The 26901-nt window shown below is 38.1% G+C and overlaps 1 protein-coding gene across 5 annotated transcripts; it reads left to right on the top strand.

Moving 5' to 3' along the window:
• Window positions 1–769: 769 nt before the first annotated feature.
• Window positions 770–26226, top strand: PSEN1 (presenilin 1). 5 transcript variants are annotated; one of them, XM_036383921.2, is made up of 12 exons: window positions 770–848; window positions 3381–3524; window positions 5237–5275; window positions 8127–8383; window positions 9672–9813; window positions 13502–13569; window positions 15042–15262; window positions 17227–17325; window positions 18602–18685; window positions 19499–19672; window positions 21652–21770; window positions 22075–26226. In XM_036383921.2, exons 2-12 carry the CDS (start codon window positions 3441–3443, stop codon window positions 22228–22230), a joined length of 1443 nt encoding a protein of 480 aa, XP_036239814.1. In that variant the 5' UTR covers window positions 770–848; window positions 3381–3440; the 3' UTR covers window positions 22231–26226. The 5 variants fall into 5 exon arrangements, with proteins under 5 accessions (XP_036239814.1, XP_036239811.1, XP_036239812.1 ...); XM_036383918.2 differs by lacking the exon at window positions 5237–5275; XM_036383919.2 differs by lacking the exons at window positions 770–848; window positions 5237–5275 and adding an exon at window positions 1445–1463.
• Window positions 26227–26901: the final 675 nt, after the last annotated feature.

Raw genomic sequence — 26901 nt, 5'->3', positions numbered from 1 at the left:
GTCAAATACTGAAATACAACATTGTTTTAAACATGCAGAATTGTATGGCCCCTCACATTTTACATTTTTTATATTGAGTGGTTCTATGTATCATAGCATTTGCTATATGTTACTAACCCAATTGATATGCACTTGAAAAGGCATTGTGGATGATACTTCAAATATCGATAGCAAGGTGAGTTTCAAATATAGAATTGACTTTTTTGTTTTTTCGACTAACCAGTCATAGGTGAACTTGGAGGCTTCTTGAAAAAATACCACATTGACTTTTAATACTGTTCTTATTTTGAAATATAAATGTCCCGTTAAGTTACTTACTTAATGCCTTTTTTGTGAGACCATTTTAAAACAGGGTTACTGGCATAGGTATGACTTGTATTCAAAAGAGCCTAGCAGTGTATTTTCTCATAAAACCACTCTTTATCTGGTAGCAGGTTAAAAAGGTCAAGCTGCATTTCCTTGGCACGATTCCTCGCGGCTGGAGTCAGCGAGTGTTCACTCTGCTGTACAGCCAGCCTCTCCCAGTCGCTGCCTTTCCTCAGTTCCCACCCGGCTGTCTTGGTTCCCGGCCCTTGCTGACGGAAAGCTCTCACTCAGCGTGTTCTTTCCCAGGCGCTGCCCGTTGCGCCCTGCGCGCCGGGCTTGCCGGGGCCGCTGCGGCGGGGGCGCGCTGCGGCCGGAGAGCGGCGCGGCCGGAGCCGGTGCGGCGGGGGCCCTGGCCGGGGCGGCTCCTCAGCGCCCGTCGGAAGTGAGGTGGCGGCAGGGCGGGGCGCGGACCGGAAGCGAGCGGGCCGGGCTGCGGGCGGCGAGGAGCCGGTGGCGGAGCGCGGGGCAGGGCTGCCGTGCAGGTCCGTCTGTCGGCGGGGGCCGGCGCAGCCCCCGCGGGGCGGGCGAGGGCGCGGTGCTCGGCGGGCCGGGCGGTGCTGGGGGGCCGGGCGCGCTGCGCCACCGGGGACGGGCCGGGCCCGGTGTTTGGGCGAGCCCTGCGCCACACGCCCACGGGGCGGGGAGGGTCCCTAGCGCTCTCCTACTGCCCAGAGCGCCGGGCCTGGGCCGCTGCTGACACCGAGCGGGGTCGGGCCGGGGCCTGACCCGCACCCTCAGCGCGGCGGAGGCCTCCCCGGGGCTGGGACCGCTGTGCCTCGGCTACGGCGGGGCTGCTCCGGCCCGAGGCAGGGCTGAGGACGGGGGTGGGGGGGTGCCCCAGAGCGGTGGCACCTGCTTCTTGCTCACTTGAAGGGGAAAGTACGGGTTAACCGCGCCTCGTTTGTCTGATCGATACTTGCTTTGCTTTCTCTTCTGCGAGCAGCTTACTCTGTTTATTAGGCTAAATGTAAGCGCATGACAGCGACAGTTGTAACTCCTGTTGTTCTGACCTAGGAAAGCCAAAGGAAGCAAGGAACAACTTTTTTAGACAGGCTATTTTAACATTAACAGCTTCATTAGGAAAAAAAAATGTCTTGGTGAGTCCCTTTTCAAGTAAAACAAGCAAAGTTTTAGTTTGTGTCTGTATATACACAGTTAATTTATAAATTTCATTCATTCATAGTTACGTTTCAAATAAAGATTTCATTTCTTTAGGAATATAAAATAAAGTTGGTTGGGAAGATGTCCTGAATCCATTTTCAAAGCAAACTGTTTTAACAAACCATCAGTTTTGAGGTCTGTCATTCAAACTTAGGTGCAACTCTTCCATCAGTTACTCCTCCCTGTCTTCTGATTCTCTCAGCTTATCAGTAGCTGAGGGTTTTTTGTTTGGTGGATTTGTACTGGCTTTCTTTACTAGTCTATAAGCAGGATTTTGTGGTTGGTGTTTCATTTTGGTTTTCTCTCCAGTAATTTAATTAGAATTTTAACATGCTGCTGTGTGAAAAATCTCATTCTGATAGTCCACATCTGGTTGAAAATTTTCAATTTTTTCCATTGTGGTTGCCCTGTCACTGAGAAATACTACCAGTAGCAGCCTTAAAACATTGTTTTTATTCTGTAGCCCAACCAAAGAATTAAATTTTAAAAATAGGAGCGGTGTAATTAATACTTATTTTCATCTGATCTTACATTTAAGTTACATTATAAATTAGATGTGCCCTATTTTTAATGGCAAACGTGGAAGGGAGCTATTCTAGTGAATACTACATTTAATTTCTTTTTCCCAACAGTTTGCATGCTCCCAGCAGACTTGTTAAATTGGTGTGGCTTCCTATTGGCTCTTCACTAAGTTAGCTGCCAAAGTTAGTAAGCACTGTGCCCTGGTCTTGTTAGGTATATATTTATTTGTAAATAGAGAAACAGCTTCTGTTCTGTTTATGAAAATAGGCTTAGCTCTCTCTTTAAGTACGATGCTGTCTTGCAGCACTTGTGTCTTGCTGCTGCCAAAAGTGAGAGGCTCTCCTTTGTGATGTCCTCTGTTGTAAGAATTTTTCAAGATCTCTCAATACATTAGCTGATTATACTAAAGCAGCAGAAAAATATTCTTGTTTTCTTTTCCTGGATTTGTTTTCTTCCATTTTAGTGAATAAAATTACTGTAAAGAGTTCTGGTGAGTGCTGGAATTCACACAAGGGAGGAGCCACTTGGGATGGACTGGCACTCCACCCTTGAGATGTATTCATTATTTATTTTTTATGTGACCAAGCCTGTGATTTATCTAGGCCAGCTCATTTTCTCTTAAAATCATTGGGCTTTTTCCTGAAATTTATTTAGGTTAGTAAAACTTCCTCTTTCCCCTATATTGCTGTAGCCTCTTTTGTTATGGAACATATAGTTCACATAGGACAATTTTCTCATCTGAATTTCTCAAGGAAGAACATATAAAGCTGTAACATACATGTGGCATGTAGATGTAGCTGGTACATAAAGGGAACTGAATGCATGTTAGTTCTTGAGGCTCAGGTGAAATACTGTCTTGTGTAGCACCAGGTGACTTTTGTAGCATCACAGTGTTAAGGATATGTCTGGATTTTAGATAGTCAAGTGTAACTCAGTCATTCTTGAAAATTACTGTTAAATTTATCAGCAATCCAAAACAGAACTTGGAGCAATTGTGCTCTGCTGAGATAAAACATGGAAGTTGTGCCCTGAGCAAGTATGCAATGCTTCTCATTTATTGCACAAGAAGGAATGAAGAACTGTTTAAATTATTAGTTTGTTGCTGACAGATTTCTGTAGCTGATGAACTAATTTGATAACACTTAGAGGCCTTTATTTTTGTGCTGGAAAATCCCTATTATGACCTTAGTAGATGTGATAGTTCGGTATCATGGTTAAATACAGAATGGTTGTCTTTGTAATATGTGAACTCCAGAAACTGGACTAGGAAGGGGAGGGAAAACCTGTTCATGTTAAGAACAAAGATTTTTTACACATCTCTTTCCTTTCAGCATCTCAAGAAGCAAGGTTCATTTTGTGTGGAAGTAAGCAATTCCCAGAGGACTGTCCCAATGACAGAGCTGTCTGCACATTTACCCCAGTTTCAACATGGGCAGCTGACAGAAAACTTCCCTGATACCCACCTCAGCAACACCGTATGTAACAAACAATTTTAGTACCTGCTAGCAGTTAAATGGGGATGAATAAATAGTTTGTCGGGGTACATTTTATCTTTCTGAACTGTTGTGGTGATCAGCAGTGCCAAAAGAAATATGCTGCAAAATATCTGATGTTCTAAACTCATTTTTATGTACAAATAAGACCTTCCCCAGTTTAAAGTGGTGTTGGAGTGACCAAGCCATCGAGGGAAAAAAAAAAAAAAGGGTCAGACACTCTGGTATCAAACATTGACATTTACAGTATTTAGTGAGCTCTCATGATCTGCCTGGCTGTGGTCTGCTTGCTTCACAGGTTTCTCAGTCACAGAGTTAATTTTAGTCTAGGTAGAGCTTGAAGCCTGGGTTTTGTTACTACTATTGCTGGAGGACTGTTCCTATGCAGGAAGAACAGCTCTGTCTTGTCTTACTTGTGAATAATTTTGAAGCTGCTCTCCTGGTTCTTGAGGTTTTGGGAGAGGAGGAACTCAAAACCCGAAGTTTTATATGATTGCTTTGAAAGACCTAAGCTCATACTTGTTGCTAAAACTATACCATTGTACCGTATGTATTTTGGAACAATCAGGTTTAGATAATCTACTTGGGTGTGGTGCTCAGGCTCTTAGACTTGTCACACTGTTCTTTGTTCCTGCTATAGTTCTTGAATATCAGGTTTCCTTGTGGCACAGAAATGCTTTTGTGAAGCTGGGCCACTTGTAATTGTGTCTATAGCAATAATTCAAGAGAATGTTCTGATTCCTGCTTCCAGTCTTCTGTACAATCAGCAGTTTAAATAGAATTTTGAAAAATCCTCAGATAAGCAACATGCTTATAATAAAAATATAAAACATTTGAAAAATTAGAAAAGTGGGAGCTTTCCTACTGCATTCCTTCTCCTTTTACTTCAGAGGAAATGAAAAAGGTTTCTTTTCCTCTTGGACAGGTGAAAGATTAATTGTTATTGAAAACTTCTGCCAGATTAAAAAGGCAGAGCTCAGTAGTAAGCTGTGGGCTCACCATCCTTACAGATAACTTGGTGGTGCTCCTTACCAGCAAAGGGTTCTATGTTCTTCTCACTGACTGTACTGATGAATAACTGCTACTTGTGCCTTTCCTTTCCATGTTTAAGTAACTGTAGTTTTGATACTAAGTTATAATGATGTTTCTCCCCTTTACACATCTACTTTGTTTTTGTACACACCTATAGAAGTCCTTTCCTGCTTAAGTATACTAGCTTCTGTGGCTAACAAGTCAGCGTGTGAAATCCCTAAGTGCTATAATTTGCCATCTCTTCTTCTAGTCACACACTAAGAGTTCAACCCAGTGTTCAATATCTGCCACTGCATAAGGACCTTTTAACATCAGTGGTGTATGTGAGAACTGATGAAGTCCATGCCCACTGTCAGGCATGGTGGTCCGCTCCTGATGGATAAATCTGGATTTAATAGCTAAAAACTTCTTATCAAATATGCTGTGTTTTTATCTCTTGGTTCAGGGGCATTGGTCTGGGTTTGCTATTAACTATTTTCCTGATAGGGAAAGAAACCACTATCATTTGATTTTAATATTGTTTATTCGCCTGAAAGCGTAGTTCATAACTTACATTTGCTTACGGTGTTACAACAGGTGTTACTGACTTTTTAGCTTCAGAGTTTTCACTTTTAACTATGTCTGAGGAAAGTGAAGAGTCTGTTCCTTTGCTTCCACTTCAGCAAGAGTCCATGGCCTCTGCTCTGTTTAATACTGATCAGGTAGGATATAAGTGCACTTTGTTCTTTTAAGCAGTGGGGCACACGCATGTCACATTTAGCTACACTTTAGTAGCCTGAAAGGACAGCTTATTTTCTAGCTTTAAGTGCAAATGAGAGAATACCTTGTGTAACTCTTGATGCTGATCTGGTTTTCATGCACTGTGTTTTAGTATGTAAAGGCCTTTTTTGATTGCATCTTTGTTCCTAACTAGTGAAGGGAGTAAAATGATACATATTGGTCTAATTTCTTCCATTTTTCTATTTGTTTGATAGAATAGGTTTTTGTAGTGGTGTGCTTAGTTGATCAGGCTTTTCCTTTGGGTGTTTTTGTGTTTACTCTGTGAAGCTGTAGATTTTTAACTTATTTCAATATATTTCTGTTCCAGAGATGGGGTAAGTGCTCCCTCATGCAAGACTGTTATTACAGCAGAGAAAAAGCTACACATTCGGCAAGTGTGCAGAAACCTAAGAACTCGGTCTGCTCTGCTTGTGCAGAGTTCCAAGGCTCTGTTCATCTCCAGTGTATTGTTACTTATGATCATCTTAGGCAATTTAGATGGTTACATTTATTGTTGTCTTGCTGTAAACAGAGAGAAATGGAGTATTTTACTATCAAAGTGAAAAATGTTACATTTCTGCTATAATCTGTACAGAAATAGGTTTAGTTGTAGCCAGCATTTCAGATTAATTAAGCATGACCTCTTTATTTGCATTCTCCCTTATTCCCATTTCTATCTGATTTTCAATAATTGTATGTGAGGACTTTATGCAAAATGCCAAGTGATTTATAATAAATTTTTCATTTAGTAAGAAATAATTTTGATCCCAGCATCTTTTTCAGTGCATATTTCAAATTAATTCAAATTTACTAAATTTGATACTAAATTCAAACTAAGGTTAAAACTGTGACTCTAAAAACCTGGTTGTGCCCTAGTTTTAATTGTTTAATTCAAACAATTTTAGTTCGGGTTTTTTTCTCCTCTTACATTCCATTTCTGTATTGAAAAGTGAAACAGAGTTTCTTAGATGACAGATCTTGAAACCCTGCTGAGCTTGATCCTGAGGATACCACAAAAAAAAGGAAGGAATAGGCAGAGCATTTGGTGCATATTATTACTTTGTACTGCTTTGTAAAAGCAAATTTTTCATGAGTTGGGCAAGTTGTAAAGCTTCAACCAGGGTTTTAGCAGTGTCAGTATTTACAGTTCGAAGTCCAGGGACTTGTGCTCCTTAATCACTTAAGTGCTTTTAAAAACCCCACTAGGAGTTTCTGAGTGTGTACTTACCGTCTTCTCTTTTCTGAGGGTGGGGCTGGGAAAGTTCTGTAGAGAGAATCTCTAAAATTATTATTGATTTATCAAAAAACTGCAGTGAATTAATGAGATACAAGTCAGTAGTTATGTTTGGAAATGCTACTGAGGTCAGGTAATTAGACTTCAACATTGCACATTTAAGGAAAAAACTATCTGAGTAGGAATACTTAAGGAAAAAATCATTAGGTTATTTTCAGTGTCCTGTCTTATGTCCAGATCAATTTTAAGAAAACTGAATGATACTTTAAAGGTATTGCAAAAAGTATCATCCTTCAGTTTATTGTACATTTTAATCTAATGCTGTTTTAGTGCACTTAGTCAAACAGAACTGTTCTGCAGGAAGTAATTTAAAAGCAATGAGATTAATTTTGTAAGGAATCAAAAATATTTTTATCTCCTATATTAAACCTCTTGAATGTGAACAGTACAGCACTGATTTTGGACATGGTAATGCACTAAAAAAATGAGTGGTCTATATCAACTGTCATATTTTAGTGCTTGTTTAGAGTGTCTGGTAATGATTTTATTTCTTTGTAGTCCAGAAAATGTAAAGCATAGATCACTCTCCTGTTGTGCTCTCTGTATGTGCATACAACATATAAAAGGTGACTGCCCCCTGCTCATGGTGCTTCTTGAAGAGGGTGCAAAAGATTTGTGATACCAGGAGCTTGGAGTGCAGGCCTGATCACTTGCTAATAGGTGGTGTTCCCAGTTTGTGCTTTTGCTTCCTTTGGAAGTTCACCACTGTCTTGGTGTTTGAATTATATGCTTGATGTTTCATGTGTTACACTCTTCATGTTTCAGTAGTAGGAAGGACAGGAAGCTCTTTCATACTTGTGATAAGAGTGATGGAATTTCTTCAATATCAGTGAAAGGATGTGGCAGTAGTTTCCTTGGGAAAGAAGAAAATCTGCATGCTTAACTTTCCATGCTGAAACTTTGGGATCAAATAGCAGTCTAAAGACTGAGAATAACCTTAGTTTGATCATAATTTCTGTGTTATTTTTACTAAAAACATGAGAACATCATACCTCATGAAAATCCATTTTAATATATATTTTACTTGAGTATACTCTAGTGGAAGTAACACAGTAAAGGAAGGAGGCATTTTCTTGGGATTTTCATGGAGAGGGAATCCTAAATGTTTGGCATTATTTTTAAGGGTCAATACAGCTTATTCTTGTCAAGTTACAGGCATTCTACTGTCATGCATCCTTTTACCAACTGTAGTTTGAATCGAGGGAAAGAGATTCCTTTATTAATCTTTTGAAATTCTATTTAAAGGAAAGTCCCTTAGATGCCACCCGCCTACTTTTGACTGTTGTTGTTTTTAATATAAATGTTTCTACATGACCCTGTGCTCCCATTCTTTTAATAACTCTAATGCAGTTAATTACTACTGTTTAAATCCCTGCTGTAGCAAGTGTTCTTGGCAGTAAATATTATCTTACATGTTTCCTCCTCAAGGTCATCTTTAGCTTAACGTACAAGCTCATGATAGTAGAGAGTTGCTGAGGACAGTGGTTTTTGTGTTGCAGAATGACAACAGTGAAAGACGTCGCCATGATAATAGTGAGCGCAGAAGAAATGACAATGCCGAGTCTGAGACCAATGGGCAACCACAAAACAACATTCAGCGGGTGGTGGAGCAAGATGAAGAAGAAGATGAAGAGCTAACACTGAAATATGGGGCAAAACACGTGATTATGCTGTTTGTGCCTGTCACGCTTTGCATGGTGGTTGTTGTTGCAACTATCAAGTCTGTCAGCTTTTATACACGCAAGGATGGACAGCTGTATGTATCAGTATTTTCCCTTATCTTTTTAGTGCACTTAGATAATTTTCTTCAAACTTCCATTTCTTTTGGGGTCTGATTCAAGCAGTGAACTTCCTCTTGCCACCATTTTCCCTTCTCCAAAGATAGTTTTGTTTTATTCTTTCCAGGAACCAGACTCTTCTCTTTGTGGTACTGTTGACACTTGTTATTTGTCTGGTGACCAGTGGGGATAATATCTTGGTTGTTACTGCTTGATTCAAATCCTTGTCCTCATTTTAATACTTTATCATGCTGTGTGGTATTTGTAAAATAAACACCATCTTGAGCCAAAGCCATTTCCCTTGTACTATGCTAGAATACAAGAGTTTTGGAAAAAGAACAAAACTAGTATTGTAAATGAAGTAGCCTACATGCCATGTTCTGGTTCGCCCATGGTGTTTGATAAAGAAATTCAAATGCAAGGGGAGTATAACTTCAGGAGGTTCACTTCTGGTGAAGTTACAGAAACTTTCCTGGCACATGTTTCTGTAGAAGTTTTTGGGATTTTGGTAAAGTATTAATGTTGGCAAAAAAAAAAAACCAATTCCAGTGAAAGCTAATTTGAGAGAAAGGGGACAAAGGAAGACTACTGAGCCTGTCAGAAACTGCAGCAAGTCATAGAATCACAGAGTGTTAAAGAATTAGGATAGACCTAAAAGATCAGTTCCACTGTGAAAACATTTAGACAAAATGATTCAGAGTGTGTTTGGCTTTGAAATGTTTGTATAATATAAGCATGTCATAATTTTTTTATGATTTAAAAAAAAATTGTTTTCCCTCTGTCTCTCCTTCCCACCCCACAATGAAGTAGATTGTATTTCTTTACAGGAGATTGTATTTCTTTACGAAAGAGTGAGTTGAGCCCATACATTGTGTTGTTGAAATCACAGGGGGAGCCTTTCATGGTGAATCCATAGGTGAAATTCCAACTGCACTGGTCAGCACACGAGTGGTATCATGGGAGAGTGGCAAGAAACACACAGCATGGGAGTAGCCATATTAAACTGTGGGCTGCTGTGGGCTTTATCCACTTTACAAAGCAGAAAGCAGTAGTAATCTAAGAATGTAGGAGAGGCAGGTCTTCTAAGGAATTCAAGTTTGCCTAATATGATACTATGCCACCTTTCAAGTTTTGCCTTAGTAGAAAATAGACGTGCTTTAACATCTCTGAATTGAAAGATTACTGCAGTTTTGTTTGATGTTGGCCTCACATACCCAAAACATTGGTGCATTCAGTGTCATTTCAGTTGACTTTTTGTTTCTGTAGCATCTACACTCCTTTCACAGAAGAGACAGAGACAGTAGGACAGAGAGCCCTGAATTCTATTCTTAACGCAGCCATCATGATCAGCGTTATCATTGTCATGACCATCCTCCTGGTTGTGCTTTACAAATACAGGTGCTACAAGGTAAGTAGTTGTGCTAGTTTTATTTATTAGTACAGATTATTTAGAGAATGGAACAAAATGAAGGCTTATGAAGGATGAATGAGTGAAAGTAGCAGAACTGGTGATTTAATTCACCATTTCAATTTTGTGGCTTCTGTTCATTTGGCACAAAGCAGGGCAAAGGCCCAGTGCTATCACTGCCATCTGTTCTGTCAGTTAGAAATGCATTGCTTCTATTCTTTTGAAATTTTCATGCACTGAAATCTTGCTGTGGCCAAGAAATACAAAGGACAGAGTTGGCCCTATTTTGTGGGCCCCCTCTCCCTCCACGTCCCCAATACAGACATGTCCCATTAGTGTGTGTGGCTGCACACACCAAGCAGTATTTGTGCGGCAAACACAGAGACTCTAAGGCTCTTTGTGAAATGCTTCAATCTTGTAATGACATCATCTAGGCAAGCCCAGGCTTAGCATAATTAATTGCAGTGCCACCTGCATGGGAGGAGTTGTCCATGAAAATTCCTGGTTTGTTTTGGTCTTAATGATTCATTTGACAAGGCTTAGCCTAATAAAGCTTCTCAGTATGCAGCCAGGATCTTGAATCAGTTGTAAAACACATAGTGGGATTCAAAGGTTTGCTTCATTTCATTTTGTTTTCAAGAGGAAACAGTGGTTTTGGTCTTCATGTCTGTGAGTGAAACTCCTTTACAAATTATCTGTGGAGTGGCAGGGGAAATTATTTTTGCCTGATTCTGTATACATTGTGGAATACTGTTTTTTGACATGTGGACCTTCACTTTTATCATAGTGTGGTGTTACATCTGAACTGACCAAGTGTTCTTGTTAAACTGGCAATTCTTCTCATTCTAATGAAGTCAACTACTGTGCTTTACCTAGGTTCCTTAGTAGCCACTTGGTTCTCCTCAGGTGCTGAAGGCAACAACTAGTTTTTACTAAGCTTTTCACATTTCTGGTTTCCTTCTTAACCTTTTAAAGCACAGCACATTTTCCTTACAAAAATAATTGTTCTACTAAAAATTAGAATTATTACATACCATAAATTTCCTGTGGTTATATTTTATGCTAATTACACTAAATAATTAACTTATTTTTAAATTTCCTGTCAGAGTATTTCTATGCTGCTATATCAGAATGCTGTGAAATGTAATTACCTGCAATAAAGTTCTATTTTAACATGCAGTTCTATATGTGGATTGTAGTCCATATTATGAGGAATGGAATTTATAATGAAAGAACCTTAGGTCTTCGTCTGGTAGTGATAATTTGCTTATCCTCACAAGATTTTTTCTGAAAACTCTTTTGAAGAAAGGAAATACTTCTTCAGCTTCACTGTTGTTAGTTTACTGTGGTTGTCTTGTACATGATATGTTAAGCATGATCCTGATTCTAGCTCCTCAATCTAACTGGAAGCCACATCTTTGAAGAGGATTGTATTTGATTAGCCTTTTCTTTTTAATTTATTTTCTGCTTTCTTCATTGTTTCACTCTGCCTAACCAAAGTCTGACTGCTGTAGCTCATTTTAATTCTCTGCATCCTGCAGCTCATCCTTAATTTTTATTCAAGTTTGAGCAGGTAAAGCCAAATTTATACCAGCAATCAATTAGCATCAAAGTTGTTGTTAAATAAAGAATGAAAATTCTTAAATGAGAAGGCAAAAAACCTGTTGTGGTACCCTGCTAGGAAAACAGCAAGCAAAACTTACAAGAAGTACTCTGGAAAAGTCACTTGTAAAAAAAGAGACCCGTGATTTGGAAAATGCTGTAGTAAATGAGATACATAGTGAGAATAAAGCAAACATCTGTGTGTAAAATGCCAACTTAGATCAGCTCTTGAATCTACCTCCTCTAGTTCTGTTGACAGTAGTCATGCAAGGTGTGTGTAGAAGTTTGCTGGACTATGGCCTTGGTGTGTGACACTGTCAGCATTCACTATTTTTTTATAAAGATGAAATTTTATTTTTTTATAGATGAAACACTACTGTTCACTTTATTTTCTCACATGATAGAAGTTTAAGAGCTTATATTACAAATACAAAAACTTCAGGGAGAGGTCATGAGAGAGGTTTCTTTGCTGTTTTCTTAAAGTAGTTTCAACTAATTTTACGGACAAATAAAATTACTCTTGTTAGGTCCTTGCTTAGTAGCTTTACAAGTTGTGGAAAAACTTGGTTCTGCTTGAATCAATATATACTGATACTCGCCTTTGAAAGGTTCTTTCTCGCACTCGCTGTGAGTGGTGAGAGTTTGAAATACTGAGACAGATACTTTGGCAGTTTTCCTGCAGCATCTTTACAGGCACTGTGCTTATTGCATGTGGGAATTTCATAAGTCTTTTTGAGAACATACTAACAAAAGCCAGTCTGTTAGATTAGGAAGTTAAATGACAGGTTTTGTTAGGTTGAAAGTTAAATCTGAGCCTCTTTTGAGAAGCAGTGTAAAGGAGGAAAGTGAATGTTTCAAAAATGGCCAAAAATTTTAAAAATGCATATGAAAAATGTATCATTAGACTCAATGTACTAAATTTCTAGCTGTAAGGGCTGGATTCTTGATTTGTCAGAAAGTCCTGGTTGCAACACGTAAGTGTGATTCCTTTAGTTTTTGTGAGTATGCACTTCACTTTTAAGGTAATTTTTGCTAAATATTTTAAGAACATCAGATGCATTCTACTACACATCTTTAAGAAGAGGACAAAGAGATAACACATTTTTTTTAACAGCTTCTGAATACTTTAATCTGGTGTACATATATAGCAAATTTAGCCAGGTAATTTTCCACTGATTGTGTCTGTTGTAAGCAGGATTCCTTATGTAGCTTTGATTTCTAGATTATTGCTTCTGATGGGTTGTCTACTTGTAATACTGGGTCAGGTTTTATAAAAGAGATTCTGTGCTGGGACTTTGACAAATATTTCTTCATTCTCAGTTAAGAGATATTAAGACATTACTGGAGTTAAAGGGGTCTTCAGTCGTGTTTTTTTCACTTTGCACAATAAATACCAGAAGAATTCACTGCTGTTAGTGCAAAGTTTAAGTGCCTGTCATTTCCAGGTTTAAATCTTTGAGTCGCCTTGCTGAGTACATCACTGAACTGTTCTTTATTGAATTGTTGGGCATGTAAGTTTGCGCTCATCAAAATTAGGGATTGTGTCTGTAGATGACTGATAGAGAATATCAAAATTCTTATATAGTCATTCATCAGTGACATTTCAGCAGATAAGTACTGAAGGTTTTTCTGGGTTCCACCATTTAATTCTATAACTGCATTCTGAAAATGATTTGAAATCAGAGCAACACAAAAGTGAATCATGTTTTCCATCTGTGTTCATGCTGGATGATTCTGCTATGTTATAATGCCACGGGTATCAAAATGGTCTAAAAATACACAAACAGTAGTTTTCAATAGAGCTGAAGAGCATCTACTGAAAGTTCACAAAGCACTTAAAATTTGTAAGTGTGAAGTGAAATACACCAATGTGCATAGACTAAACATGAATGTAGCACCAACCAAAGAGGGAGATACCTTAAATAATTTTCTTGCTTTAAATAATAAACATGAACCAAAGAGGGAGATATCTTAAATCATTTTCTTGCTTTAAACAAAAGGAAAAATAACCTTAGAAGTCTTTTAGTATATGCTAAATTTAAAATAACAAGTCTAAAAACATCTGTATTGATGTCTTCTTCTCCAGGTGATCCATGGTTGGCTTATCATTTCTTCTCTTTTGCTGCTTTTCTTTTTCTCATTCATCTACCTGGGGTAAGTGAACTAAACCATTAATATGCTATTTTTCATGTATCACTTTATGTATGTATTTATTTTACAACTAGGCCTTGAATCTTAAGAGGAATGATAGTGAGTAAGCTATTGCAATAAAATTTTTAGTTTTGTATAGTCTGATAGAGTACACATAGAAGAAAGAGTGATTCATAGGTTTATAATGCATCTGATTAGGTACAGATGGTGTGTGTGTCCTTAGCATGCATCACCAGAATAAGCACATCTTGCTTATCAGAATAAGCATATCTTGGGAGGAGCTTGTTCTGCTGACATGTCTTCTGATAACCTAATTTTTCATTGACATGTGACTCAAGGGCAGTTGTTTACATCATGGCTTAGTTAGCTGTATATCCAAAGGCTGTTTGCATGGAAGTGGTGGAGTCATCTGAAAAGAATGTAATGAAATTATTATACTCTATATATTTTTATGCCACTTGATGACAAACGCTTCTCTTTGAAGAAGCCTATTTAATTTGGTCTCTGGAAGGAGAATGTGGTCTTCCCTTCAGTCACTGATTTTTGCTAAAAGTGATCTGTGATGCCTTTTGTGGTCAGTAGTTTCTCTAACCCTAACAACGGCTTTTGAAATGCAAGGCAGTTCCTTCATCTGCCCCTGCTGCCTTACAGCAGTGCTGGCTCCCTTTTCTCAGAGGTTCAGAGAGTGAGGGACCAATTGTGTAGACCAATTCTGCATGATGACAGTAAGGGACATCCTGTTAACCCTGTACATCTCAAAGGTCAGCTGACAGCTGCAGACAGCAAGTTTGCTGGAGGAAAGTATTATGCAAATTATAGGGATCTTAGTGGCTTGATGAGTTGGTAACAGCAGATTCTGCAAAAAGCCTTCACAGCCATTTCTTCCCTGAGTCAGCAGAAATCACCTGTCACTTGGTGATGGCATTGTCTGTTTTGGTTTTACTTATTGAGGTTCCTAATTAGTTTATAGTATTTGGTGTGACAGGGACATGGTTCATCCAAAAACAAAGCTTTTTACTTCAGTGTTTATGGGGAATAATAGAATAAACATATATCTTTAAAGTTATCAAAGCATTCTACAGGCAGCCTATTAGTAGAGAGAGATCTTTGCCTGCCTTTAAAGATCCATTATAACCTCACAAGTTCTGATTATTCTGATTTTTAAAAGTTATGAGCATAATCAAAATGACTGATTTTGCAGTAATGTCCTTTCCTGTCAGCTTCTGCTTTGATTGAGAAGAAAATAGAACCTTAACAAAATTTTTCAAAAAAGCAAAAGAGTTGGTGTGAAGCAAATACTGGCAAAATGTATCCTATTGTGAAGAATAGTTAAGTATTAATTGGAGAAAGAATTTTACATTTATGCCACTATATTGAATATGAAAAATTTTTAAAAGGTATTCTGAAGTTTGCATCTGTAATTTGTTTCCATTGTTTCAAGCAAATGCCATCTATATTATTTTCTCTTTTTTTAGAGAGGTTTTTAAGACATATAATGTTGCCATGGACTACATTACAGTGGCACTCATGATCTGGAACTTTGGTGTTGTGGGAATGATTTGTATCCATTGGAAGGGTCCTCTTCGGCTCCAGCAGGCGTATCTCATTATGATCAGTGCTCTCATGGCCTTGGTGTTCATTAAGTACCTTCCTGAATGGACTGCGTGGCTTATCCTGGCTGTCATTTCAGTGTATGGTAAGTTTGGGAGCAAGGCACAGTAATAGATCCTGTGGTGGGAATTTCTTTTATTCCCTGACTTTTCCACTTATCTGACTAGACCTTAAAAAAAAGTATGTGTGTGTGCGTGTGTGGGTGTGTGTGTATCATCCAAAGTAGCAGATATGGTGATTACAGACTTCATAAATAAGATCATGGTCCTAAACTGAGATCAGTTCTCTGCAGCTGAGGGCTCTATATTACTGTATGATCCCATCTTCTTTCATGTTTCCTGGACTCTCTAGATTCTTTGGGGAGGAGAGCTGAAGTAATTCAAGAGAGAAGGAGTTGAGAGAGACCCATTTTGATCTTTTTTATGAAGGTGGAGAACTTTCAGCTTCTCATTTTCCCCGAGAATCTTTGGAATCCCTTGTACATTCAGAATTTAGGAGCTTGTTGTTTCTGTACAGTCCCGTGCAAATATAGATTTGCCCAACCTATGAATTGCTCAAATTTGTGAACATAGAAGCAACAACCTGATCCATACCTGATAATATAGTGAGAAAGAAGGAAGGAAGGATTAAGAGCAGTTTGCATTGCTCAAAGTCATTTTATATTTAGAAGGATATGGTTGTGAGATCTGTTTCATTGGCTTTTTTTTATTATTATTATTCATTGTAGTTGCATACTGCTCTTTTTCAGAATGATGGCTGAGAGACATAGCTGTAGTTTTTCCTTAAAGCTTTAGGGGGCACTGAGCACTTGATAAAAAGATCACTGTATCCTAAATAATGATTTAATTTCCAGGCAAGACTAAAATTCAGTTACTTAGACATAATTAAAACGTTACAGTTAAGTGAAGATGTGCTCTTAATTTGAATTTTTTTGGAGGCATGTAAGTGTGCTGAGTGTGTGCTCTCATAGTCACTGATCATGATAAAGACTGAGAATATGTCCAGATGTAAGTGCAGGGGTTGATAAGATTTGATTAGCTCTAATTCATCAGTGTACTCCTTAAGTGTCCTCTTCCTTCAGGGAGAGGAAAATTGTCCCTTGTGTGTATGCTCATGGATCACAAAGCACATTAAGAAAAACTTCCCATCCTCCCACCCCATTTCCACCCTTCCTGCAACTGGAACAAATGTGAGTGCTTCAAGCATTCAACCTTTATTCAGTGATAGCAAAACGAAATTACTCTAGATCGAGTTCCAAGACCATGATGTGGTTGTTCTGAGTACAGGGGATGTAAGTTTTCAAAGCCTGCAACCCCAGGAGTGGGGTTTTTTTCTTTACTGGAGTGGGACCAGCAGTGGTGCCAGAGCAGTTGGCTCAGCTGCAGAAGGCCTGCTCTGAGCAGCACAAAGCTCCTGACTAGTCAGCTGTTCCTTTCAGTGTCAGATTGAGTTTCAAATTAATTTAGAGACATATGGTGAGTGGACAAGTGCAAAAGGCAGTAGCAATGTTAGCTCTCTATCCCAGTATGCCTGTTTCACAAGAAGTAGCCTTCACCTGTTGTCTTAAAATTTCTTTTAGCATTGAACGTAGATTACAAAAATCTTTCCTCATAGAAGGCAAGCTTGGGTATTTCTAAGATGGTAGTTGAAGAGTAGCTTTCTTGAATTATTCACAGGTCAGCATATAGACACAGGTACATTTGCAGTTGCATAATATCTTAAGTATATTATATAGATATATATATTATATTATATATTATATATATTATATATTATATTATATAAGTATATTATATATATATACTATTTATATAGTATATAAAATATAATGTTTTAAAATTTGTATGTATATTACAGTAATATGTAAAATAGGTTGCATAACTGAAAATATTAAAAAGCATTGCTGTAGGATACCGAATTGTGGCCAATGGCTGTCTTCAAAATCCTTAGTGAGGGTGAATTTTGTTACTTCAAGTCTCTCCAAGTGTTATAGAAAAGAAACATAACTATGTCTGCAGGGATGTCAGATCTGTTTGCTTTTCCTTTCAGATTTGATTGCTGTCCTGTGTCCTAAAGGTCCTCTTCGTATGTTAGTTGAAACAGCTCAAGAGAGAAATGAAACTCTCTTTCCAGCACTTATTTACTCCTGTAAGTACATTTTGTTATTCTTTAAGCTTGCAATCACCCACTCACCTGAAACAGTCTTCTCATTTTTCTGGGTTTAATAAGATGTTTTTCAGCTGAATTCTTGATCTGTTCACTTGGGCCTCAGTTTTCATTTCACTGTTGACTGAAAAATGTGAAACATCATCTGACTGAAATATTTCAAGATAAAAACCAGCATGTTTTGTTCCAAAACAGAAACAGGAAGAATGGTAACAGACCTTGTTTTGGATAAAGTACTATGTCCTTAGGCTGTGAATTAAGCCTGTTCAAAGGGAACAATTGTTTCCAGAAAATATTTACCAGCTTTCAGTCCTTAAATAACCTGTTTCTTAGTATAAGAAATGTGAGAAATTACTAGAAAGAGGTTTGTTTGTGTGACTGTTTTCTCAATGGCTTGTCCTTTTTGGTAAATTGTTTCTCCCTGCAGTTGTGAAAAATAACCTATTGAATTGAAGTTGCTGTTGTGACCTGTGTATCAATTAGTGCATGATTCCATTGTTTCTGAAGTTCCATGTTGCTGCTTGTAGAGACGTGGATAACAGTGAAAGAGGCTAATCAGAAGTCATTATGCTGCTCCTGCTCCAAGACAGGCCTGTATTCGGAAGCAGGAAGTGTGCTGCAGACTGGCCACTTCAGGGACAAGCTTACAGTGGAGAAAGGGGAGCACTTTATCTGTCACACTTGCACAGCATCAGTAAAATGTGGCATAGCTGCCTATTACTCTGTTTTGTGAGAGGAGCAGTTAACACTGAGAGCTTGAATTAAAAAACACCTTTTATATCTAACAACATTTGGTTGCCTCCAGATTGGAGGATTGTTTGTGATGGCAAAGGCAGAGAACAGTTGACTTTGATGTAGATACTGCCTCTGAATTGACATAACTCTGTAACAGTGTTTAGAGACCTTTTTACTTGCAGATAAAAGAACTGATTAGGGAAAGAAAGTAAAGAACTTGTTGATTTTCAGAGGGAGCCTTATATGTAGAAGTAATTTGTCTGGCAACAGCTGTTGCCTTTTTTTTCAAAATCTAGTAGAAATAAAATTTTATTCACCAGTTTTTGTAAATATGTTGTTGCTGGTACTGGCTGTGTTCCAGATATTATTGTGCTTTAATGAGAGCAAAATTGCCTGTCGGAAAAGATAGTTGTATCGAAAAAACACATGAAAAATGAGAAATAATGGATTGATGCTATCTCAGAATTTCATACATCTGAAGATAAAATTAGCTATGCTGTTGTGATTTGCATTTCTTTGATAGCAACAATGATATGGCTTGTGAACATGGCTGAGGAAGATCCAGAAGCCCAACGGAAGTCCAAAAACTCCGCTTTTGATAAACAAGGTGAGCTTTGCTTTGACAAACCTTTGTCACTTTTTTGGAATATTTGGAATGTTTATGGATACTTGTCTTTCAGTTTTTTAAGAGTCCTGGGTGCTGTAGAAGAGTGAAAGCATGGAGGCCTAATTAAGAATGATGGATCCGTCAAGACTTGAGATATTGTTTACTTATTGTGCAGTGAATGTTCTTGCATTCATTTTTCTGGGATCTGGGATGTTGGTGTTGAAATGACTCAATATAAAACCATCAACTGAGCTCAACTGCTTGTCAAACTGGGATGATACAGTATAGTACCAACTCGTTTATATTTGTGTTAGACAGAAATACACCCAACCCTTTTGGCTATGCAGATAGTGTTTAAAATGTGGAGTTTGTTTATTTATATGTGTTACTAAAGCAGAGTGCAGTTTCTGAAACTTTCAGTAAAGTTTTCTGTTTTACTGGAAAATTAAGCTGCCAATGTCAAGTAAAGAAGCTAATTAAATATTAGATGGTAGTTTATTCCTTAAATTGTGATCTTTGTTAGGTCACTACAGAACTTCCACTTTCATGTGGAGGTACTCCTGAATACTAGGACTTGAGTGCAGCATGTAGGTGCTGTGACTGCAGAGTGTATATTGACTCCTGAATGTTTAAGTAAATATTAAAATACTAAGAGAGGAAGTCTTGTGATTGTGTGTGCTAGTGTAAGATGTTGCTAAGTATTGTGGAATACTTCATTCTGTCTTGTTCTTCTGTGATCTTATATGTGGAGAGACTTTCATATTTTAGAAGGCACATTTTTGGAGGAGTCTTAAATGCCTTTCTTCCTTTGAGCTCCAGCAAGCCAGGCCCAGAATGAAGATGCTGAAGCAGATGATGGTGGCTTTAGTCAGGAATGGCAGCAACAGAGGGACAACAGAATAGGACCCATTGAATCAACACCTGAGTCACGTGCTGCTGTTCAGGCTCTACCCAGTAACTCTCAAACAAGTGAAGACCCTGAAGAACGTGAGTGTGGACTACTGTGTCTGAAAAGCTTACTAAATCTGAAGCTAGTCAGTCAGGCATTCTGAGTACACACATTCAGGATTCTGTGAGCTATTAGCAAGCTAAAATGATGCACTTGCTCCTGATGAATACTGATGTGCCTCATAGGAATAATGGTGTTGTTTTAAGATAGTATTTCATTTTGTTGCAGGGGTGAGTAATATTGACCAAATTGCTCTTTGGTTTGATACACAGACTCAAAACTTTTGTTGTGCAAGCTGTTTTCAGACCATTACATGGTCAGTTGCATTAGCCTTTGTCTTTTTCATGCAGTGTTCTGCTGTGTATCACCTCTTTTGGATTTTAGGCCCTGCAAATGGAGTCATTAACAGGTTTTTTATGCCTCAAGATTAAACTGCTGTGATCCTCTTGATAGGAAGCAATGTTTAAAACCTGATTGGAGACTGAAATGAATGCAGAATGCAATGGGCTTGCTTAGTTTTGTCCAGCATCTTGCTAAGGTGAAATATCTTTGGAAAGTGTATGACATCAGTACTCAGGCACCTGTTTTAACAGACTCATGATTTCCACTTGGAGTTCAAGCTGCTATTAGATATGCAAAGCTCTAAATAAATTAGGGTGTGCCTGTCATGTGATACTGCCATATTTTAGCAGGTGCAGCTGCTTCCTCTGATGATCAGGTGCTCCTCGGTTTAAAAATACAGAGACTTCTACTTTAAGAACAGTTTTAAAATTTACTTACTAAAAAAGTCCAAATTCAGCATACTGCAAATCCTTTTTCATTTCCAGAGCTTAAAAAAATAACATTGTGATGCAAAAAGTCTAGCAAGCTGCTCTTTCAATTAATTTTTGAACTAAAACTCTCATCGGCCCAGGCTAATAATTTTCTCCTTCCTGTATTCCTGCAGGGAGTAGTAATGATCCAGTCAGACTTGTCAGCCAGCGTTAGTTTACTACAAGTCTGGAGCCTGTTTCAGCAGTTTAAGGGTGTTTTAGTGCTTAAGAGCTTTTAATGAATGCACTGTTCTAGGCATTTTATTGGAGGCCTGTTGAAAGAGAGTAGGGTTACCTTTTTTTTTAATGCATTTTCTCCCTTTTTTCCTTTCCCCTTTCCCCCCGCCTTCATAATTAATCAAACATCCACCCATGTTTTGATGTTCTTAGTTCCTCTTGGAACTCCAGAGTGAGCACTGGGCTGGACTGTAGTGAGGTGGGAAAGTAATCAGTCGGCCAAATTAAAACAGCTGGTCACCTGCTGCTGGCCCTTCTTAATTAACATCTTGGACTAAAAACTCAGAATGTGAACTGGCATTCAGGAAATCTTACAGTGCTTGCAGAAATAATTGAGTATTGTGCTTCCAGAGTTGTTGCTAAAGTGGTAATTACCATATAAAAGAATAAGAGAGAATGAATTTTCCTAAATCTCACATCTTGGACTAAGTATCTTGAGTTTTTGCCTCTGTGATATGCTCTGTACTTACACACAAGTGCTTTTAAGAACTACCTGCATAAGAATTCCCTAGGAAAATTGGGAAGGCAGTGGAATAATTGGCAGTTTATAGGTTTCTAACTGGCAAATAATATATCTTGTGCAAGGGATTTAATTTTCCCCCTCCCTCAGCCAGTTCAAAGTAATTGTTCTTTAATATTCTGTTGAATATGACAAGACAACCAAAAGTGGACACCCCTCCACAAATAAAATTACAGATATCTGAGTTTGTATATACTGCATTTATAGGAAAATAGGAGAATAGGGAAATTCTAATTAAAGGGTGAATTGAGTAATGTAGTGTTTCTTAGCCATCTTGTTTCACAGGAGTTTATCACTTCATTCAGAAATGGTACTAATTCTGAAAATAAAATGTTATTTTTAGCAAGTCTTGTTAATGGTTAATGTAAATATGTATTATTCTTCGATAATTACTTACACGTAATATTAGCAGACTGATACTTAATCCTGCCATCTGTTCACTTTGCAGGAGGAGTAAAGCTTGGTTTGGGAGACTTCATTTTCTACAGTGTCCTCGTTGGCAAAGCTTCTGCAACAGCAAGTGGGGACTGGAATACAACTTTAGCATGTTTTGTAGCCATATTAATTGTGAGTATAATGTAAAATTGTAATAGGGATAGTTTCTTATATTCATGAAGGACAAAGTTGTAACTGCTGCATTTTGTCTTTGATCTTGTTTATTGGGTGGCCAGACTGAAAACTGGTGAGGACTTTAGCTGTGATTTTCATTGGCTGTACATCCGTAACTAAAGCCTTTAATTTAGGAAGGCATAAAACATAACCTGTAGCATTAATATTTATACATTTTTGTATTTTATATAATTTTTTGCTTGTCAGAGTTCCCTAATTTCTTCCTATGTCTTTTGTGTTTTGTTTTTTTTCTTCCCCTCAGGGTTTGTGCCTTACACTTCTGCTTCTTGCCATCTTTAAGAAGGCCTTACCAGCTCTTCCAATCTCCATAACCTTTGGGCTAGTTTTTTACTTTGCGACAGATAACTTGGTGCAACCGTTCATGGACCAGCTAGCATTCCATCAATTTTATATCTAGCAGACATGATTCTGAAATGGATATTTGTAGCAAATCTGGGAGGAGGAGAAATGGTTCCCCTCAGTTCTCAAGTGAGACTGAAGTATTCCAGGGTGGAATCATTACGACTTCCTCCGATGGTGGTTTTTGGTTTGGTTTTTTCCTGAGACAACTGCTGCACTGGGCACCATATGATTTTTCCTGTGTGAAAGTGGCTTCTTCCTGATGGCCAGTCTAAGCCAGGTGCTATTATATCAGAGGTCATCTGATATACATATCTCTGGTAAGGACCACCTGTGTGAAAATTGCTAATGCTTCCACCAGCAATGTGATCTCTTACCACAGGCTGATTGTTTTCACAGCGCTAAGGGTGCTCAGGACTTCCTTGATGTTAACAGAGGAAGCTGACAAATCCCATGGAGCTTGTCCCTGTAACTGCTTGAAGAGAGAGAGCCCAATCTGGACTTCCTCAGCAGTGATGTTCTGACAGTGGAGCCCTGACTGTGCAACAGGAAAGGACTTTGTAGCAATTTGACAAAGGGAGAAAGTACTGTCACTCTAAGAGTGCTCCATGACTTCATAGCCTCCGTGCCTGAGTGTATTTGGTTTAGTAAATCTAAAACTTCTTTTCTTTTCCCACACTGGAACTAGAGCCTCTTCTCAGTTTTAATACTTTGCATTCTCAAGCATGGAGTGCACCTTCTGTACACCTGCTCCTGTTTATTTAGCTGCTTAGACTTGGACTGAATTATTTGGCAGTAGAGGATCATAAGGCCCCAGTTTTGATCCTCCATTCTAAAAGGTTAATAAACTACATTAAAAAGCAGTTTGGGGACTTAACTCTTTGTGCTTTTGCAAATCATTTTGCTAGAACACCATTTCAAGGCCCATATTTGAAAATAGTCACTAACAGCATGGACTGCATCACTGATGGATGTTCCTTCTTGTTGACATTCTTATGAAATAATTAGGTGTTTGCAGCAATCCCAGATGGAGTTTAGCTTGCCAGATCTAGAGATCAAAGTGCTATTAGGAGCTCTTCTATTGCATCACTGAAATCCTTGGTCATCAAAAACATGGTTTAGAGTTCTTTTGACCTGGTCAATATAAATATTGGTCACTAAGCTGTCTAACACCTCAAGCTGGCAAGGACATTTTTGTGCAGTATCTTTATTGGTGAGGATGCTTAAGTTAGGTGAGAGATTGCTTAATGTCACTAAGGAGCAAAATTCATGACCATCTTCACTTTAATTACCTCTCTTGTGAGGAACTGGTGATTGACAAAATGAAAGACAATTCAATATCAGTGAAAAGAAGATAGGAGACTTTGAACTTCTTATAAGAAGAGTCTGTTCAAACCTTAAAACTGCTAAACTCTGATTTCTTCCTCCTCATTTGAAAGAACTCATGTATGAATAATTGCTTGGAAATTAGATGGGTGAGATGAAGTTGGTTTTGCCATAAATTCTTACTGTGTACAAGTAATGTTTTTTCTTGGGAGCCATAGGGAGTAGATGGACATTCTATTTTACTTGCATCTTGATACTGGAGTCCTTGCCAAGTGGAGCAACTGTCAAAATCCTAACGCTAGCTTGTTTTACCTTTTTTTCCTGGGGTTTTGTTTCAGTGCCTATAGATTCATAGGACTGAAACATAAGAGTTGCTCACCAACCATTGCCCAAGTAAAGAAAGAAAGACTGTGATGTATAAATCTGCTTTAAAACCAAGAAAGGCTTTCTTTGGTTGTCCTTGGTGTAATATATGTCTTTTCCAGTATGACTTGTTAACTGTAGTGTTAGCATTTACATTTTCATAAAATACATTGTCTTGTCTCGTCTAAAGTACTTTCATTCATCTCATTTGTGTGCTGATTCATTGTGGATAGCATTAATAAACCAACTATATCAAAATTGCTTACAGTGACTTTTCAAGTCAAACTTGTTTGTGTTTTCCTAGTCTAAATTACTGTTCCATATTTTCTTGCAATGAAGTCTGACTTAAAACAGGTTGGTTGGTGAGGGGTTTAGAGATTTCTGTTGTCATTTTTTGATTGGTTTTTGTGTTTGGGGGGTTTTTTAACAAGACTTTGAGTTGTTTTTATACCATTGTAACTTGTTCTTTTCCTGAGCATTATATCTAAAAAAATAAAATCCCTCATGTGTTTTATTGGGCATCCCAGTTATAGTTCCATTGTATAGAACAGGCTTGCTAGGAGTTGGTATTGCTGGCATTTGTGTATCTGAGCTGGCTCTCAGTTAAGAGTTGTTACTTAAATGCAGAAGTCATCTCTTCTTTCTTTTTTGGGTTTGACATGCACCAGGGGAGCATCAGCTCCATTAAGAGTTGCTTTAGAATATGTAGAAATGTACAAAAGCCTTTTCACATACTTGAATGGATGTTAGATGTGCAACCCAAGGAGGAGCTGAGAACCTTCCAACACTAGACTGCCAGTCTTCCACGTCCCAGAGCTGCTTCTGTTATTCTGAAGTGTTAATTTCTGAGCTAGTGTAGAGTTACAGTGGTGGAGACTATAAAATTTGTATTCACAGAAGCTGTTCAAGTTTGTGTTTGAATCTCAAAATAAGTTTAGAAGGGAAATTGCTTTTCTAAGCAGCCATATGTTAGAGTACATTGTTTATTACCAGGTCTTAGGTATACCTTCAAAAACCAGATGAAATTTTCTAGATTTGCCTTCTCAGGCCAAATCATGGTAGCTTATGTTTCAGATGAGATCTTGCAGCTAAGGATTATCTCAGAATGTAGGTCCAAATACGGTTCAGTTGCCAATAGGTTTTGTTTGCATTTGGGTTGTTACTACACATGAGTGAAGGTTGTGTCACTTCTCTTTGTCTTGAAACACCGATCTAATTTGAGGATTCACCTCGGTTAGATTGTTGTAACCGAAAGATTTCTCATAAGTAGTCTGCATTTTTTTAGAGAGTTTCCATTATTATTAAATTAGTATGTTAATGACAGCACATAGCTCTGAAAGAACTATGCTGTAACCTGAGTAGATTCATCCCTTCTGTGCTCAGGCAGATGGACTTGTAGCTGTTGTGTGGCTGTTCCAGTGTTCATACTTTGAAACTGGCTATCACAGTAGCTTTCTCTCCTCATTCAACTTACATCAACAGGTCTCCTTCTTTGGCTAAGATTCAATTCAATATATAAATGAGAAGGTATAATAGTTTTCTTAAATTCCAGGCACTTCATTTGTCTCTATTTTTTTTTTCCCTTTTGTGGGGGGATTTAATCCAGGGCCAGAAAGAGACCCCTGGAAGTTGGTTTTACAGCAAAAGGCTTAGGGTGCTGTTGTACCTGTGTATGGCTATTATGGTCACGCTCAAATTCAAGTGTCATCTGTGTAAGGTGCATCCTGAAGGTGTAAGAATTTGATACTGCAACACATTCACAATAGTTCTGGATGGGTAGATGATGACTTCTTTGAGCCAAAAAAATCAAGGGCTGTGCTCCACTACAAATGGCTGATCTCCTCAATGTACAAAGCAGACACAGGCTACTTCAGGCATGGGAGGCTGGTGCTTCTCAGATATACACATATATTTCTGTACCTATAGACATACAGATTCATGGACTCTGGACCTGTAGATGACAACTCTTCTGCCATTAGTGCAGTCAAGGATTAAATATGCAGAAGGAAGTTTTGGGTTGATGGTACTGTTCAACAAAACTTATCAAAATGCTTTATTTCAAAAATTACTTCTGACAATGCTGTTGAAACAAGTTTAATAGACTGTGGAACATGTCTGCACTGTGATTGCAGCTCAGTGGTAACTTGGTCATTGGAAATGTTGAAACAAACTAGAATGGAATTCTTCTACACTCAAAGCATTTGCTGTTTTCTTTTTTACAGACACTGGTTTGTACATAACCTGAATTAAATGTGAATGTTTTTTAAACATCTTTCTGGTTCTTGATAAGATACGGTTTTGATAGATTATTGCAAATTTTCCTGTATTTGTCTAATTATTAAAATAAAAGTTGCATGGATCCTGATTCATCTTGCCTTTACTACATTATTTTAAAGCCGTCACTTAAAGCTCTTGGAGGCATAAGCAATGTAGTTATTTTTATTCAGCATTTAATGAGTAAGATTCCTTTCTTAAGGGGTTTTAAGTAGCTGCTGTATTTCCTACCAATAGAGCTTCAACTGATTTTTGTAGAATTACTTTCTTCTAAAAGCTACTTTTTGTGTTCCTTTAAAGAGTCAGTCAAAGCCTGTTGCAAACGCACACATAAGGTATAATTAAGGCATGAAAAATGAGATTATACTGAAACACCAGCTGGTACAATGAAGATTACCAGAAAAATACATAGGATGTTCAGAAAGAAAACACTTCATGAACAGTGTTGTGTATTTTGTATTGTTGTTTTGAAATTGATTTATTATCAATATGATTGAAACAGAGCTTTGGGGTTTTTTCATTGTTTTGGAAAAGTATTCACTGCAAAGTTCAAATTTGTTTGAGTTGAAGATGGTTTGGGGGTTTTTTGGGGTGTACCATTTGTCTCTGCATGAAAGACCTAAAGAGAGGTCCATCCTGGTAAGTAGAAAGAAAAGTACAGGTGGTAGGAGGCCCATGTGGATGAGCAGGGAGCTCCTAACTGAGCCCAAACAGGAAGTGGAGAAGAGGTGGAAGCAGGAGCAAATGACCCAAACAGAGCATAGAG

Source organism: Molothrus ater, chromosome 6, assembly GCF_012460135.2.
Source record: "Molothrus ater isolate BHLD 08-10-18 breed brown headed cowbird chromosome 6, BPBGC_Mater_1.1, whole genome shotgun sequence".
In the NCBI taxonomy this organism is placed as follows: domain Eukaryota; kingdom Metazoa; phylum Chordata; class Aves; order Passeriformes; family Icteridae; genus Molothrus; species Molothrus ater.
The sequence above is the reverse complement of the archived record's forward strand: the minus strand, read 5'-3'. Positions and strand labels throughout refer to the sequence as shown.